The sequence below is a fragment of the Coccinella septempunctata genome, chromosome 3 (assembly GCF_907165205.1).
Source record: "Coccinella septempunctata chromosome 3, icCocSept1.1, whole genome shotgun sequence".
Lineage (NCBI taxonomy): Eukaryota > Metazoa > Arthropoda > Insecta > Coleoptera > Coccinellidae > Coccinella > Coccinella septempunctata.
Window position 1 is genome coordinate 24288939 of NC_058191.1, and position 19581 is coordinate 24308519.

Here is a 19581-nt window from a genome sequence, read left to right on the forward strand (position 1 = left end):
ATGGATTATGGTTCGTGAAACATAATTCTATTTGAAGTCAACCTCCGTGATAGGAATCACAGACAGTCGAATAATTATTTCTTTTATATGTAGACTAGCTGACCCGGCAAACGTTGTTTTGCCATATAAATACTTTCCATGTTGTATCATAAAAAAATAGAAATTAAAAATTTTGTCTAAAAAATAAAATAAAAATTTAGGGGTGGACTACCCCTAACATTTAAAGGGATGAAAAATAGATGTTGGCCGATTCTCATAGATAGCTGACCCGGCAAACGTTGTTTTGCCATATAAATAATTTCCTAATGATTAAATTACTAAAATGGCTATTAAAAAATAAGAGTTGATCGTAGAAGGGTGAAAATTGAGGATTGTATGTATTTTTGTATGTTGTATCATAAAAAAATAGAAATTAAAAATTTTGTCTAAAAAATACAAAAAAAATTTAGGGGTGGACTACCCCTAACATTTAGGGGGATGAAAAATAGATGTTGGCCGATTCTCATAGATACCGGATAAGCACAAAAAATTTCATCAAAATCGGTCAAGCCGTTTCGGAGGAGTATGGTAACGAAAACTATGACACGAGAATTTTATATATTAGATATTGAGATCGATATCCTTAAGAGAGTAAAATACTTTCGTCTGATTATTAAAGAAAACAATTTATCCAATTATCGGTTTTCTTTTTATGAAAAAAAAACTTAAAAGAGTCAGTTATATAAAAAATACGATAATAAACTATAGTTATAATTTTTACAAAAAGTAAGATGATGAAAAACAAATACATCTATCAACGGTAGTGTTCGAATTGTGAACCATCGTTAGATAAGCATGCCAAACTTTTCCGCTATAGTTTACATTAGAAAGTTCAAAATTCTCTGTCGTATCTGGAAAATGACTAGATCTAATAATTCAATAATATCATATTCGAATTCCTCATAAAAAAGTGCCTGTAGAATGTAACAACGGATTTCGAATACGAGTTCAAATAAGCGAGTTATTCAGCTTCATTGAAAATGACAATTTCTCGATTTTCGTTCATAACTCAAAATCCACGAACGTTAGGCTAGATCCATTTTCAGTTTTGGATTAGTCAAGAAAAAAGAGCTGGAGAATGTGTTATCAGTTTTCTTCTAGCTGCTATAATTCTTGAGATCCCTTCGGTAGACAGCGAATTTTGCCCACCCTGTACAGTTAACAACCGTTGTGAACCACTTTACAAATAAGCCTATTATTGCTCTCATTTTGATATGGAATAAATTCTCAACTTCTTTTTTCTTCACCGGCAACTTGGTTTGATTCATGCTATTCAGCTTCATTGAAAATGACAATTTCTCGATTTTCGTTCATAACTCAAAATCCACGAACGTTAGGCTAGATCCATTTTCAGTTTTGGATTAGTCGAGAAAAAGAGCTCGAGAATGTGCTATCGGTTTTCTTCTAGCTGCTATAATTCTCGAGATCCCTTTAGTAGACAACGAATTTTGCCTACCCTGCACAGTTCACAACCGTTGTGAACCACTTTACAAATAAGCCTATTATTGCTCTCATTTTGATATGGAATAAATTCAACTTTTTTTTTCTTCTCCAGCAACTTGGTTTGATTCATGCTGATCTCAAACCAGAAAACATAATGTTGGTGGATCCGGTGCGTCAACCTTATCGCGTAAAGGTGATTGATTTCGGCAGTGCCAGCCACGTGAGCAAGGCTGTTTGTAACACTTATCTGCAGTCCAGATATTACAGAGCACCAGAGATAATACTTGGACTGCCATTCTGTGAGGCCATAGATATGTGGTCATTGGGTTGCGTTGTCGCTGAACTCTTTCTTGGATGGCCTCTATATCCGGGAAGTTCTGAGTATGATCAAATCAGATATATAAGCCAGACCCAAGGTAAGCTTTAGTGTATTTAAGTAATTATAAGTAACAACTGTGTAATCAAGACACTGTCTGACAGTTTTGAACTTTCCACCTCAAAATTTCAGAGCGAGTAGATTTTTTTTTCTCAAAAATAACCGATTTGGAGCCAAAATATCGATCTGACTCTGTCTGAATTCGTTTTTTCTGGAAACGGTTTCGGCAAATTAAATATTGAATAATGTTACACAATGATATGTGTCGGTTTGAGCCTAAAAAAATTTTGATTCTTCACAAAGTAAAATTGTGGAAAATTTATAGTCTTTCGAAAATTGACACAACGTTGTACTGTACTATCCAACTATTTATATAAAACGTTATTTTTTTAAAGATCCACCATATGCAATTTTTCATTTCAGGTCTTCCAACAGAGCATATGCTCAATAATGCATCGAAAACGACCAAATTTTTTTACCGTGATATGGATAGTACATATCCATTTTGGCGCTTGAAAACGCCAGAAGAGCATGAAGCGGAGACTGGCATTAAATCAAAAGAAGCAAGAAAATATATATTCAATTGTTTGGATGATATCGGTCAAGTTAATGTTCCGACAGATTTGGAAGGTGGACAGTTACTTGCCGAAAAAGTTGATAGGAAAGAATTCATCGATCTACTTAAGAGGATGCTCACAATGGATCAGGTTTGTACAAAAATATATATGCTAGTTAAATGCGTTAATTTGGGAATTGATAGATTTCTTCATTTTATATTCAGATTACTCAGCGGTGTCAATTTTAAAAACTAGAGTTAGTTGGAGCTGTTATATGAATACAGTGTATATCAAATCTATCGGTCATTTGATCTACGAGGATATATTGAAAAATTCTTAGCCTACTATAGAACCAAACAAAATTTCAATGTCAAAATATTTTATCACTCAACAGATTCTCCTCTTAATTGGATACATTTATCACAGCGAACCTGCAACGTCTATAGACCTTTCAAAAAAATGTTTCTTCTTGCTCTGCAAACCAGACCTCCGCAGCTTTTATTACCTTTCTTTTGGAAGAAAATTTACGACCTTTTAAAATTTTTCAGTTGAGGAAAGAGATCATAGTCAGATGGAGCCAAATCTGGTGAATAAGGGGGGTATTCTAGTAATTCAAACCCTAAATCACGAATTTTTTGCATGGCAACATGAGATTTGTGTGCAGGGGCGTTGTCCTCCAAAAACAAAACACCTTTGGATCGCTTTCAGTGTCTTTTCTCTTAAATTTTTTACCGTAGAATGGTCAGTAATCTCCGGTTATTGTTATACCCTTATCCAAAAAATCAATCATGATTACTCCATGGCAATCCCAAAAAACTGAAGCAAGAACTTTTCCAGCAGATTTTTGGACACGAAACTTCTCAGGTCTTGGAGAACCAAAGTGTCGCCATTCCATCGATTGTTGCTTTGTTTCTGGATCGTAGAAATGTACCCGAATCTCATCCATAGTAACAATTCGGTTTAAGAAGTCTACATCGTTTTCAAATCGAACACAGATAGAACGCGATGCTTCTACCCTTGCACGCTTTTGCTCAACATTCAAACATTTGGGGATCCATTTTGCAGCAATTTTTCTCAGGTCCAAATTGACGTGAACTATATGATGAACGCGTTCGTATGAAATATTCAGTGCTTCAGATATCCGTTTTAGCCCAATTCGACGGTCTGATAAAACCATGTCATGAACTGCATCGATATTTTCGGGGACTGACACAGAAACTAGCCTTCCCGATTGGTCATCATCTTCAATGAAAAATTTACTTCTTTTGAAGCTTGCATCCAATTGTTCACAGTCGCATACGGAGGACATTGATCACCAAGGGTATTAAGCATATCTTCGTAAACCTGCTTACCTCTTAACCCTTTTAAATACAGGTACTTGATGATGGCTCGATACTCCAATTTTTAGATTTTAACAATTTTGGTGGACATCTTCTTTCTTTTAATTTATTGCTCTGGTCTACTTTTTGACCACAAACTTCACACTGACACTTCTAATGAGTTATAGTTCGTTGCTATGGTAACGCAATATTTTTTATGCATGAAACTGGTCTAGGCTAACTAGATATCAATACATCCTCGTACTTCGAAGATAGATCTACTTTTAATATTGTTTTATAGAGCAGATACATTATATAAGACTGTATTTAGGAACGCTTATGAATAATATTTCATAGCAATGAGTATAGTTCTTTCAATGAAGTGAGTTTATTAAATATCTTTCCGTTATTTACAGGAGCGACGTACTACTCCAGGAGAAGCTTTGAATCATCCATTTGTCAGATTGGCGCATTTAGTCGATTACGCACATTGTAACAACGTTAAAGCTAGTGTTCAGATGATGGAGGTAAATAAACTGAATATAATATAATTTTCTGCTTATAGCTGAGGGATGGGTATCTCATAATTTTCAGATTTATCTGTTACCGAGCTTTGTTCTTCATTCTTTCTCGTTTTACAGGTATGTCGAAGAAACGATTTCAGCAGTTCCTCGAATGCAACCCATCATCAGCAACCTCAACAAGCACCATCCCTTGTCGCCAATTTCGTACCTAGTTCAAATGGAAATGTTACATTTACCATTAATAATCAGTTAACAAACCAGGTTCAAAGACTTGTTCGTGATAGATCTGGCTACGATAATCTGGTGAGCTTTTTTTTATTATAATTACCATTTGTGTACCTACTACATACTAGGTTTGTTCGTAGAGTGGTTAGCAACGGTTGTGAACTGAACAGAGCAAGCGCAATTTCATTTTAGGGTAGCGAAAACCCATTTGTGCTTGCTCTGTACAGTTCACAACCGTTGTGAACCACTCTACGAACAAGCCTATTATAAAATTTCAATTCTGCTATCTTCGAAGATTGCTATGAGTAATTAATTGTTGCTACAGTATCAGATATATAATGGTAGAGCTGTTGGCCGACAATATGCAACTAGTTCAAGGGCCGACCCTTTTCAGCATCAGTTGGTATCGAGTATACTTTGTCCTGCTGGATATCAAGGAATGGGTGGGTCGCCTGCTAAACATGTTACTGTAGTCCAACAGCCGCAGATACAGATACAACCGCCTATTTTAGGCCAAACTGGTCAGCAACAATATGTGCCGGTTAGCGTTGTCGAACCTAGTGGACGTCAGATGCTATTGACCGTGAGTAAAACAATAATAATAATAATGCAATGATTTTTATTCAAAAAACGAATAAGTCTTCGGATTAAGACGGGCAAATATAATTGGAATTAATTCAGATACATAACATTTATTGATATAAAAATCAACAAATGTTACGAAATCGGACTAACCAACACACCATCACTCGGGGCATCAGCAGAAAGTCCATTCCATCGAGGAAGAATAGATGGTTTCTTGACCTCATCAGAGCTAGACAATTCACCTCTCAATAAAAATGGAAGGAATTGATGCACGCTTAACAGACGCTATGCTGTTTGAATAAACCCTAGCGCCATCTTATAGGAAACGAGATCCATCTCAATTCTCCTTCTTAATTCCCAGAGCGAAGATGACAGCGTTCATCCATGTGCTGTATGATGCTGCATGATCGTGTTTAAGGGTTTATGCCCTTTCTCACGAAACGTGAATTCAGCTATAAGATACTATGGCACTATATGAATATTTCTCTAACCAAAAATATTCACGTCCCACAAAGGCCACCTTATTAGGGAAAAGATCTTTTGCCTGAGGGGACAGCAAGCGAGGGATATTCGAGTGCATATGTTTATTATCCCTAATAAAAAGGTCCACCTTCAAATCGTTCTCACTTTTAGCAGTTTCAGCGCGATGTTAGCTACAGAGACACGGAAAAAAATATTGTTGAATATCGAAGACGAAATGACCTGAAACGCGCACAAAGAAATATCTACATAAACCACTTGAAATATTTGAAGGGTTTATTTCACGAAATTTCTTTTAATATATCGAAAACCAAAGTTAATATTCAACATATTTCTCAAATTTTCATAAAGTTTTATGGCCTAACTTTCATTTATTCTGTATCAGGATTCTCGTCCATGTTGTCAATAATAAAAAAATAAATAAAAAAAAAATAAAAAAAATTATTATTTTCATTTATTCTGTCATAAAGGATGCTTCTTGTACAGAAGCACTATGACCAAATTGTAGCAAGGAGGGTGGGCTTTTCTTTTAACAATTGAACCAAATTTCGAAGATGGGAAGACGTTAGATAATCCTGCATGTACAGCCTCCAAAGTACATTGTTATGCTGCCCACGAGTTTTCCTTCCAAATCTTTCACTTTGAAGAGTCGGATATTCTATTTTTAAGATCTAAAAGATCTGACTTTTTATTCCCCAGTGATGAATATGGTCCATAAGCAAAATCGGTGCCATTGGAGTCAACTTTCCTCGTTCTCGAAAGGATCAATGACTTCCCCGTTAGTGGATTTTTTTTCTACTCCTCTCGAAAATTTATTGAGTGCTCCGTAAGCCCCAAACGCATAGAAAATCGACCACTAAAATTCGCGGTTTTTTTTTTTCCGACACATTTAGCAACAGGAGCCATATACCGGAAAAATACTAACGAATCATGGAATTTCGAAATTTTGTGTTCCTTATTCTTGTATTCTCAAATCTCTTAAAATATCAATATCCCACATCTTCACTGTCTAACATAATTTTTTTCTAAACTGTTTTCAAACATCAATGTAATCTTCTTTTCATTTCGCTTCCTAATTTGTCTAAGTGTTTGTGATTTGAATGCATATAAAGTTTATTCTGAATTCCTGTTTTCACTACCATATTTCAGACGGTGAAAAATTCATTACCTTATTGGTTCACAAATAACAATGTTAGCTGAAAGTTTGGATAACTGAATTTTCGCATTTATACAGGGTGACTGTTGACAACGGCTAAGCGGAGATAGAGGACCTCAAACTAAATGAGAATTTGGGTTTCAAATGTTCCATAAGGGTATTCTTTTCGGAGATAAAGGGTGATTTATGAAAAAATGCTAAATCTATAAACTCCCATATCTTCGTTAGTATGGTAAAATTTTGGATAATATTTCACAAGCTTGTTCCAATAAGCACAAGAAAAAAAAATAGAATAAATTGCAGGCCTGTATTCAAAAATTTCAATTTACTTGTCAGGTTGTCACACGGTATATGATACTTATAAAATAAATTCAAATAGAAATTTGGCGAAAAAATCTGATGAAAGATCTTTTCTTTGTTTGAATGGCACAAACTTTCTATTGTTTTTATGATATGTTGAAATCAGAATATTACAATATTTTTATATTCCCATCATGAAAAATAATATTCTTGATAAAACAAAAACGCTAAATTTGAGTCAAACATAACTGATGGTTGATGGTTAAGAAGGGTTTACTTCTCACGGCGCCCTCAGGGTCTATTGTACCCCCTAAAAGAGCTGTTCTCACCACGCCCTGCACATCTCGCCTAAGATAAGTTTGACTTACTTTATTTAGTCCCAGAGCTCTACTTCATTCTACTAAAATGGAAAAAAGTGGAACAATAATCCGCCCGGTATTTTTCTAACCAAATTTACTCTTCATCAAAATAATGTAAACTTTATAAGGACAAATTTTCTTCTAACGGTTTCTGAGAGGGTTAGACTTAAAGAAAAAACATTGTTTTATCCAACATATGAATTTCTTTGATGTAAAAAACAGAATATTGAAGAAAATAATGATTTTCAATGATGAAAATGGATTTCAAGATTTGAAGGAGTATTTGAAGCCAGGCCCATTCTAGGAATATTATTTTTCATGTGAATATAAAAATATTGTAATATTCTGATTTCAACATATCATAAAAACAATAGAAAATTTCTGCCATTCAAACAAAAAACAGATCTTTCATCAGTTTTTCTCGCTTTTTTTAAATTTTTAGTTCAATTTATTTTATCTCATATACCATGTATACCTGACAAGTTATTATATTAAAATTTTTGAATACGGGCCTACAATTTTTTCTCGTGCTGACAGTGAATGTCTACAGGAACAAGCTTGTAAAATATCAGCCAAAATTTTACCATATTAGCGAAGATATAGGAGTTTATAGATTAGCATTTGTTCATAAATCACCCTATATCTCCGAAACGAATATAACTTTACGGAAATATCATCCAAAATTTTACCATATTAACGAAGATATGGGAGTGTATAGATAAGCATTTTTTCATAAATCACCCTATATCTTCGAAGCCAATACACTTATGGAACATTTAAAACCAAAATTCTCATTCAGTTTGAGGTTCTCTATCTCCACTTAGCCGTTGTTCCTTACGTCACCAGTCACCCTGTATAATGCTGTAGAATAAATACATATACAGACACCCCAAGCGTTATTTTCAGAAGGATGTCGCTTTTGTGTCCTAACAGCTTTGCGACTGTTTGGTCATAAATCTCAGTTCAACTGTAAATTGAAGAGTTAAATAATTTGCTACTCAGAAATAAGGAGGAATTGAGAGGCGGTTAAATTAACCTTATTAATTATTTTTTCGTGCGTTGAAGTTGGTAGTGTTCATCAGTTAATGACGTTTCTTCATCATTCTCAGAACGCCGTACAAACAACATGGCCAACAAGTCGTCAGCAGATGGCGATTGTTTCATCGTGGCAACAACTCCCACCACCCCACACGACCATCCAACAACCGTTATTGTCGGAAGCGGAATGGGGAAGACCGCTTCTTGTCGATTCGTCGGCCATACTTCAGGAGCAACGCCCAGTTTTTCCGGTTGATGTTACAGCTGACGTTTACAATTCTGGAATCGTAGATCATGGATCCACTTCATGGAATGTCAGCAAGAGGAGCTCTAAAAATCATCATATGCAGCAGAATAGCTCTCATCATTTGCAGCATCATCTCATGGTAAGAGAATGAAGAAAGTATATAATAGATATCCAAGTAATGCTGAACTATTTTTAATGAAAACAAAAAAATTTATTATTATCTGGATGATTTACTTGCTATGGTATGTAACGAATAAATTTATCAATATTGATTACGAGTATAGCCGTATCTTACGATGCGAAGATATACTGTGTGAGCTATTTACTCTCTTTAATGTATTATCATTATTATAAATTTAAATTTTCTTATTCGCTCTTCAGGTTCCCTCACATCATAGAGCCCATGACAAGAAAGAACAGACTCAATTGAGCCCAGTGAAGAAGCGTGTCAAGGAGAGTTCACCACCTGGCGAACCAATCAACAACTATGTTTCAGCAAACAGTCGAAGAAATTATAGTCCAGTAGGATCACAATGGCACCATAATACTCAACCATCGAATCAGGTGAGTTGTCAACATTAGTTTTACACTCGCATTTCAACATCTATCAATAGATGCGGATGAAATTCAACGGAAAACTTCTTTTGTTTCTATTATGCACCTTTAATATAGCGGACTCTGTTTAAAAAATCAAGCAATTTTTGGAATTGTAAATAACTAGAAACAAACAGAGATAAAAGACATATGAAATCCCTTTTTGAGGAAAAGGTCACCTCCTGCATAGTAGGGGAATGCTGGAAAGCTCTGCATGAGCTGTGATGAACTATTTGGTGTCCGGCACGCTTTCTATTAAAAGTTTAATGAACTACATCAATCATTATTCTCATCGGAAATTCCAAACTGCCACTTACACCTCAATTTCTTCTTCATTTGGAAAATGAAAGAAGCTTCTTTAGAATGCGTTGAAAATCAGCTTCTCAAAAATTCAGAGGGGCCATAAACATCTTTAGTTCTTAAGCGATGCAAATTATCACGTTATAGCGATAGATTTATTAAAGGTCACATAATGAATAATTGAAAACCTCCAATTCTTTCAGAAACACAACAGAATTTTTCACAAATTGAAATAACAAGACAGATATGTACAGAATGGGCAAAATTCTTTGTCCACTGAGGGAAACTCGAGAAATATAGGAGCTAGAAATAAACGGATGGCACATTTCCTAGCACTTTTTCAGAGAAACAAAGAATGGTGAAAACCGTAGCCTCCTACGATTCTTCATTTTTGAGTTATTAGCAAAAAATGAGATTTTGACGATTTCAAAAAGTTCTCATAACTTTTTCGTCTTTGAAGTCACAGATCTGAAAGTTGAACCTTCTTAGGCACTTTTATACGCAGAATCTACTGACAAAAGATTTTATCCAATTCAAAATTAACAAATTCAATAAAAGTTTGCTCTTAAAGAAACGAAATTTCATTTAATGATTCGAAATAAAAAATATTTTGAGCTCGTCAGTGGATTCTGCGTAAGAAAGTGCCTGCAGAAGGTTCAAGTTTCAGATCTGTGACTTCAAAGACAAAAAAGTTATGATGAGATCTTTTCGAAATCGTTCAAATTTCATTTTTTGCTAATAAGTTGGAAACGAATAATCGTAGGAGGCTACGGTTTTCACCATTCTTTGTTTCCCTGAAAAAAAAACTCGGAAATGTGCCATCCGTTTACTTCTAGCTCTTATAGTTCTCGAGATTCCCTCAGTGGACAACGAATTTTGCCCACCGTGTACATTAGATAATATTCTTACGTTCGTCAACTGAGAAATTCTAGTTTCTTCACACTTGAGTCTTGCATGTATCGACAAAGATTTAAATTTCTCAATATCAAAGTTTCGTGAAAAAATGAATAGTCACAATTCTTCACTCCTGTACCAAATATAGGCTTTGAAAAGTTCATTTTTTTCAAGCTTTTGAATTATTATAATAATATAATAATAATTTCAATATCGACACAGTTCTTCTGAAACTAAATGCGAATTTATAAAATAAAAACCATTGGAGGGGGTAAAATACTAGCTAGCAGTTTGGTCAAAGTTATCGATATCAACTTATTTCTGAAGGCCGTTTGCAACAGCCGAGAATTCTCTACAGAATTTACTCGAGAATTCATGCGCCGTGAATTCTTTACCGTTACATACGCACTTTCGATAAAATTCACTGTTCAGTTGCATACAAAATAATCTCTGCCGTTTTCTTACCAAAATTTTTTAGAGAATTCTCTGCTGTTACAAACAACCTTAATGCAGCAGCAACTTACTGAGAAATAAATAAGGAAACTTTTGTAGATATTTAAAATTTATATTGTGTTATGAAAAAATTTATCGTTGATGCTAACATCTGCAAGGCCAGCATGAAATGAAAATGGCCGTCCATTATCACGATCATATTCAAAATTATTCAATAACGGGGCAATCATGAATTTCTAGCCAGATTTGATAAAACTTCATCATGTTTTCTTCAGAATCGGTACTGTTCAGTTAACCTGATTCTTTGACCAAAACAAAACGTTTGAAATAAATCGCTAGTGCATAGTGTTGACAATAAAAACTGTAAGAAATTGCTGGGTTTTTATACGAATTCCAAGGTGGTTACAGTTGGCATGACTGATCCGACGTTCGTGACGTCATTTCATACTCAACTTGAATTGACTTTATTTTTTATATTTGTTTGGAAAGGTGTATCTGACTGATCTCTCTTTCAATTTTGTCGTCATCTTGTACATCATGACAGGTGTTCTACGAATGTTCCAGCATTTTTGTTATTTCATTTGAATGTTGAAGATAACGGTGAATTCAACAATTTCTTCTTCTGTCCCAGCAAAATGACCACGATCATCATCGGTTCGTTTACAATCAACCTCAAGCCAGTTCGAGGCAGCATACCATCACCATACAAGATACACCCTCACCTTCAGTTTCTGTGATCACGATATCAGACAGCGAAGAAGAAGTATCGAGTGGAAAGAAAGGGGGCTCTAACCGTCACTCACAGACGATGGCCAATCGACAGGCGATGCAACATCCAAATAACAGCCATAGTCACAGGAAAAACGTAATCAGTTGCGTTTCAGTTGGAGATAGCGATAATGAGGAACGAAGTTCTACCAAGGTGAGTTGTAAAAAAGAACAAATTGTCTTGAGAAGACCTGGTATATTTACGGGATACGAAAAAGTAATGAGTATTTACTGAATAATGATTTTTTGCAGCCTCACTTCCAACAACATAATAGTCATTATAACCACACCCAACAACAACAGCAGCAACAACAGCCGCACCTACAGATGGTCAAGAACGAACCAAACTCCTCTCATTCTTTTTGTTCGCAATCTAACATCGCGAACTCATCCTCGACCAACTATGCTGCCCCAGCTTCGCAAAAAAAGAGATTATTAGCTAAGGCTCAATCAGAGTGTATACTGAATGTTCCGCCGAAGCAGGAACCATGTGACTATCGTAATGATTACGAGCAACAGTGCTCTTCAGCTTGTAAGGATACTTCTAGTTCGTCAGGTCACCAGAACTACCATTATAATGGCCAAGAACAAGCCGGACATTCAGGCTCCGTGTCCAGGTATTCTGATGAAATCGCGTTGAAAAGCGACTCCCCTCTTAGGAATTGTTCTCTTTATAGTAATGACAAGAGGGTGTCGTGGGCTCCACCAACTGCTCATAACACTAACTCTCACGGAAACTGTAGTGGTAGTAGCTCTCATCGACGTCATTCTACCGTACCTTCCGTCAGTTTGAGGGACTACAGCGTTCCCACTTCGAATCATAAAGAATACGTTCAGCCCCCTGCAGCTCACACATCCAGGGACACTTTAGCAATTGGAAGAGACCATTTACTAGCTCCAGGGAAAAATTGGGGACCGTCGCAAGCTATCCATCCGTCCTACAGGTAAATACCAAATTATATAAGAACATTATCATATATGTAATTCAAGTCGGAATCTCAATTCTAGATATACTTCCATTTCAGATTATTACTTTTATTCTTTAGGAAGTAAATTTCCTAAATATTAGTTTGGCCAGCTAATCTTGGGTCGTAACATATATAGCAAAACTGAAAATTTGATTTTAAGTGCAAAAAATCTTCTCCCAAATATCCATTTCTATTTTTGAATACTGTATTTTCTTAGTGATGGAAATATGTGGAAAACAGTGTTCACATCTGTGCTTTTCTCTTCCTTTATGTATAATTTCTTTTCCGGGATAAAGCAAAATGAAAATAAGCTCTCATTATTGTGCAGCACAATATGTTTCTCATTATTTCAACTTAATTTTGCTTCGAATACTCAAAAATATTGAGGAATATCTTACTACGTATGTGGTCGAATTTTCAGGCACAGCAATTCCCATTTGTCACCTCAGCCCTTAAGTGGCGCACCAAGGCTGTCTCCCCAACATCCTCTTGCTGCAGCAGGTCAACCTTTGTATCATCAGACTGAACTATATCGTCGACCAGTTTATGTAACCACTACTCAGCCTGCTTATATTCCTACCACTCACCAAGTAGCACCGACTGGGTAAGCTAATAATTTGTTTGTTTCTAATTTTCCTGGTAGATTTATTCAACGTAAGTGAGAAGGAATGGACTCAACTGCAGGAGTTTATTGTATAGGGTGGGCAAAATTGATGATACCTGAATTACAATTTTTTCAAGCCAACGAGATAGAGGAAAATGCATGGCACATTATGGTCGTCTTTTTTCGAGAAACTAATAATGCCATCATCTGCATTACTCTATCTTCTTTTGCTTTCGAGTTATAGGTCAAAATTAAAATTTCAACTTTGGTCATTATCTCCGTTTCTGTTAAGGCTAGGATGTTGAAATTAAAACATTATACAGACACTTTTTTGATAGAAATCCAGTGGCGTACTATGATTTTTTCCAACAGGTATATTTGCTGAGGTATTGTATAAAGATGTGTTTTTTCTCATGAAAACAGTAGTTCAAAATGACTCAGAAAGACTCAGGGTGATGTATAATATATTTCTGAAACGGGAAAGAATTGGCGATTCTGAGTCATTTGAAACTACTGTTTTCATAAGAAAAAACACAACTTTATGATATAGCTCAAAAATAAACCTGTAGGAAAGAATTATAGTACGCCACTGGATTGTCAACAAAAAAGTGTATTGTATCTTCATTTCAACATCCTAGCACAAACAGATACGGAGATAATGGCCATTGAAATCGCACAAATTTATGTTTCGGCCTATAACTCAAAAACAAAAGAAGATAGAGGAATGCAGTTGATAGCATTATTAGTTTCTCGAAAAAAGACGACATGAATAGTACATTCATTTTTCTCTATCTCGTTGGGTTAAAAAGTTGTAGTTCAGGTATTACCAATTTTGCCCATCCTGTACACGTAAATATGATGAAAATAAACTCGAATGGTAATACTGTTTTTATTTGGAAGAACAGAGAGAAATAAGTTTTTGGAGAAAGAGTATGAAAAATAATAATTCAAATTTCGCTTTTGGAACGAATATGTCATTCATGTACCTGTCAATAATGCTGCATGTATACTTTAGGTAAAAACTCTAAAAAAAAATCATATAGAAATATTAGTGCCGGTTTTTTATTACTTTCAGTGCACTCCTGGAGTTGTTTCGTTCCTCTCTACTCTCACTATATAAACTTTTTATTTCATGATCAAGATATACGAGAAAATATACATATACTATTCCTTTAGCATTAATTTTCTTTTGCTTACTAGAAGCTTTTAATCAAGCTATGGAAAACTTTACTATGAGAAATATAAATCAATAAAATCTCAGTCATACTCCACATTATTCTTTCATTCCATATATTGATAAGGGATATGTTTTGGGCCCATAAGAGTCCATCTTCAGCTTCAATCTCATCAGAAGAATCGGCAACAAAAGATAGCAGATTCAAAAAAAAAAAGTTATGTTTTTTTTAAACAGGTGGATAACACAATCAACTACATAGAGCGGTTAATTTTACAGTTACAGTTTTCTTTTTTGAACATTCTGTTGGCGACCGTTTTGATAAGATTGAATCCTTTGTAGTGGCGGAAGATCGACTCTTATGGATTTGAAACATGTAACTTCTCTATATTTGGAATGAATCAATAATCTAGTTTACGACTTTGAGATTTTATTAACTTATTTGGATAACAACTCCACTTCTAGAAAATAGACATTTTCACCAAATTTAATATACAAAAAATATAAATGGAAATGAGTTTGCACTAATAATAATGATTTTATTTATTGGTCCTGTGATTCATTACTGGGGAAAGAACAGCAGTACCTGATTTTTTCCTTGTACAGGGTGGGCAAATTTCGATGTTTTAGCACTACAGCTTTTAAACCAAAGGAGATAGACAAAACCTGATACCCCATTCTCGTTCTCTTTTTCTGAGAAACTAACAAGAGTAGTAGTCATTTTTGGCCACTTTCTTTTGTTTTCGAGTTATAAACAAAAATTGGAAAAATGGCGATATCGAAATAAATTTATATCTCCTCTAATACTGATGATAGAGCTCTGAAATTGAAACATTGTACAGGCACTTTTTTACGTAGAATCCAGTGGCGTACTCGACTTTTTAGCAGGATTTTGAATTACGAAGCTATGACCCAAAGTTATGTTTTTTTAAATGGGAACACTAGTTTTCTGTGCAATTTTTTGAAAGGTTAATTTTTACTGATTTCAAAAATATATAACATCATATGGTTTGTATCAATATAAATAATAGAAAATGGTCAAAAACCTTTTTTCTCAATATTTCTATGGTTTCAACTTTTGACGAGCACAGAAAAATAGAGTTTCCTATAACAAAAGCAGTCTCCTTCCGGCAATGTCATTCTTTCTATGCTTTTTACCAATTTTCACTAAATTTGAATCAAGATATATATATATATATATATATATATATATATTTCATAAATTTTCATAATAATGAAAGGACTTATAGAAAGAGACACTGGTAATCATACGATGCTATATTTTTCTATGCTCATCAAAAGTTGAAACCATATTGAGAAAAAAGGTTTTTGACCATTTTCTATTATTTATATTGATGCAAACCATATGATGTTATATATTTTTGAAATCAGTAAAAATTAACCTTTCAAAAAATTGCACAGAAAACTAGTGTTCCCATTAAAAAAAAAATAACTTTGGGTTATAGCTTCGTAATTAAAAATCCTGCTAAAAAGGCGAGCACGCCACTGGATTCTACTTTAAAAAGTGCCTGTATAATGTTTCAATTTCAGAGCTCTATCATCAATATTAGCGGAGATATAAATTTATTTCGATATCGCCATTTTTCCACTTTTTGCTTATAACTCGAAAACTAAAGAAAGTGGCCAAAAATGACTACTATTATTGTTAGTTTCTCAGAAAAAGAGAACGAGAATGGAGTATCAGATTTTGTGTATCTCCTCTGGTTTAAAAACTGTAGTGCTAAAACATCGAAATTTGCCCACCCTGTACAGGAAATTTACATCTTTAGAGTAGTTTGTTTGGAATATTTTTCTTCTGAAACCGATTTCTCTTTCAGTGTTCCTGCAAAAAAACGAAAGCTAAATTCAGGAAATTTCTTTTTCTAAATTTGACAGGAAGTTAAAAATCTTAGGTTAAGGTTGATATTGTTTTCGAATAATAGATTTGTTTAATATTGAATGTAAATATTCTTTCAAAATTTGTAACCAGTTTTACAAATGTTTTCTTGGATTCAGAGACCATATTGAATAAATATAATTTTCTGGTTGGTTAATTTTCTTTGCTCTAATGATTGACACACCTTGAATTTTTTTTGCCCTGTTTGATATTCAGTTGAATTTGATTGCTCAATTCATCCCCCTCATTTATAATATTCCATCCAGTTTCGAAAATGTTCTAAAATTTCAACGAATGGATAAACGCGATAATGGGTATGTCGTCGTTTGCTCCTCAGAGCACGCGCGGCTATCTTATATTCGCTTTCCGGTGTCTCCCTGCACTTTTGGCGCTTATTTGCCCACCCTGTAACTCGTCCTTTTTTATTCAGATGGGAAACCCTGTATATTATTTCAGATTTTTAAACGTCTTGTCATTTCGAATACATACGTTAGTAGGTAAAAATAATTTGTATAAACGAAAAATAAATCACTTTACAGAACCCTAGAGACCGTCGACATGGTTGACTGCCTAATTTCTTGTAAAAGTTTGAGGTGATTCTATTAACTGCAATGTTTTGTCTGATAGCTTCATCCATTGCATTGCATGATCTACAAATTTTTGGCATTCCCAGTTATCCCAGTTGATATCAGATAAGATATACAATTAAGGCCCGGTACTTTCAAGTGCGAATAACTAAATTTATTCGATAAATAAGTCTTATTCTTATCGTCTGTTCCGATATTCCTGAACAGTACTGTCAGTAATTCAGAGACGATTCCTATTGGCTAAGATGTCTAAAACACTGGTGTGTGCACTTGTCACTTTTTGCAAGCATCAACATTTCAGAAAACCGGGGATATGGGATCAGTTTCGTGGCGGCGCCACCATGTCATTTGCTTCGTTCTATCCTTGTCATTCCTTGTTCTACCAAAGGAAGTCCAATGATACTCTCTCGTTTTATTTATTTTTTATTTTATTTTAGATTTACTGTTCTTCTTCAAGATAATTTCCGTTTGACAACTTGAATTTGTGAGGGGGTAATTCAATATGATTTTAATAAAACATAGTTGATCGGCCGAATATCCAATATATTCAGTTGACGGAAAGGGAATTTTCTCTATATCTACTCAGGAAGAATATTTGAAGTAACATACTCGAATAGATTGATGTATTTCTGATTTTCAATACATGCTAACAATTCATATTACGTATTTCAAATACAGTTTTGAAATATTGCTGAAGTTTCCATAAAACTTAGCTATATCGGCCCCGAATGTTCGTTCATCTGATTTGGTTCTACCCCAAATTCCAACAACACCGAATTCTTAGCTATAGCTCTTCATTGTCCATACAGAAAACTGAACTTACTAAACGACTTGTTGAATAAATGAATGTTCTACACCCCTTTTTCGGAACTAATATATTTTCACACACCAATAATCGCTTATGAATACAACATATTCGTACGTTGTAGGAAAGTATTCAAATTATTTTCAAATATCAAATGACAATGCTCTGTCAAATTCTAAACAGCGCTACCTACAGTGGGAAAAACGAAATTGATCCCATATCCCCACGAAATTAAAAACAAAATCGAATCAGTGAATACACCAGAGTTTTAGACATCTTACTATTGGCCCAGTCGTTCGAGTTCTATTGTTATTCGATTGCTGGCCAGTAAAACCAGCAATATCGGAACAGACCCTTAGGATAAGTAAGTATGCAGTATTTTCACTTTCAGATAGTGTTATTCATCGAATAAATCTGTCATTGAAACTCGTTAATAAAATTTTATTTGTCATAGATCGAATGTCGGTACGTCATTATTGGTTGAATTTTTAAGATTCTGGATGTATGGTTATTTTTTTTGCGATTTTCACGGAATATTTGCTTTCTAGTTAGAATTATGACAATTTCTACGATGCGGTCTCTTATTTTACATTAATCAGTGAAAAGTAGTATACCGTGTTTTCACAGAATTGTTATTCGTCAAATAATTCCATCTGAAAGCACCGAAATAAGGTATCCTTCAGATAGGAAATTATTCGACAGATACTTATTGACAGTGAATACAATTTATTCGAAGGTGAAAGTACCGGGCCTAAATAAAATTGTAGTTCAAAACTGAAGTAAAAAAACGATCATTGTACATACTCGAGCGTGTCATATTAAGATATATGTGGTTAATCACATGTTGAAGAGTTTATAATCTCTTAAAACAATAAATATTAGTCGTAAAGGTCACAAAAAGTTTTTTTGAATTATCTCCTCTCCTGGGCTTCAAATTGTTTTAACATTCATGTCAAATTATAGGGCATAACATTTTCTACAGATTTTGTCCGAAGCAAGTTTTCCTACTTTCGAAAGTTTTCGAGATTCATGACGATGAATGTACATCATACTGGGTTTCTACATGTGTGGCTAAGCTCCTCACCCTTATCGCCCTATAATTCGAAAACGGTTAAGAGTATATAAAATTGCTTCAGACAAAAGTTGTATAGAATTTTATTATCTACAACTTTAATAGTGAATACAGCAAGAATTAGAGGTACAGGAACGAAGATATTTTTCGAAAATGCCTTGTTATCATCTTCAAACTGTCAGATTAAGGAAACCTCCCCTGATTATTGTCCATTTTCAAAGGACCGCTGTGACCTTGCTTTGCGTCCGAATTGTCAGTCCCTTGAAAAATAGCTTTCTTTGGGTCCAATTAGCATATCCTCTAAAAATCTGACACGCTCGAAAAAAAAACTGTCAGATTAACAATTAACATGCATTTATTATCAGGTACACGTAGGGCATATATTATACAGTATCTTTATCTGACACGCTCGAGTATGTTCACCTGACGATTTTTTTTACATCTTTGAGCCATGTGTGAGAGCTCGCATTGTCGTGGTAAAAAGTTATTCGTCTTCGGCGGTGACTGTTATGCGTTGTTCTAGCTAGAGGAAAGGTTGCGACATGTCCAGTTTTAAGGAGCTCAAATGATTCTTTCTTGTCGATGCTTCTAAAAAACGTACTTATAGTTGTACTAAAAAGGTTTCAGTGAGGATTTTTATCACCAACTCAGTAATTTTTTTCACCGTTTTTACCGGTGATGACAAAAAAGTAGTTGTCACTTAAAAAAAAAGTTACACAATTTTCAAGATTGCCGAATTCGTCAAAAATTTCAGAGTATCCGTTATAATTTTTTCAAGAAGTTTCCTACGAGAGGAAACTTCAGGCAAATCCTGCAA

General features: G+C 34.6%; 1 protein-coding gene across 6 annotated transcripts in view; it reads left to right on the forward strand.

The window, feature by feature from the left end:
* The window catches only part of LOC123310107 (homeodomain-interacting protein kinase 2), a 47255-nt gene that overhangs the window by 21735 nt on the left and 5939 nt on the right, over positions 1-19581 (forward strand). For 3 of the 6 annotated variants that reach the window (XM_044893490.1, XM_044893489.1, XM_044893494.1), the window contains 10 exons: positions 1595-1898; positions 2282-2565; positions 4151-4261; positions 4376-4561; positions 4809-5066; positions 8473-8787; positions 9030-9212; positions 11521-11811; positions 11910-12601; positions 13047-13229. In XM_044893490.1, the coding sequence (XP_044749425.1) occupies positions 1595-1898; positions 2282-2565; positions 4151-4261; positions 4376-4561; positions 4809-5066; positions 8473-8787; positions 9030-9212; positions 11521-11811; positions 11910-12601; positions 13047-13229 (2807 nt within the window). Of the gene's footprint in view, positions 1-1594; positions 1899-2281; positions 2566-4150; positions 4262-4375; positions 4562-4808; positions 5067-8472; positions 8788-9029; positions 9213-11520; positions 11812-11909; positions 12602-13046; positions 13230-16241; positions 16458-19581 lie in introns of those variants that run through there. The other 3 variants (XM_044893491.1, XM_044893493.1, XM_044893492.1) reach the window with 3 other exon arrangements.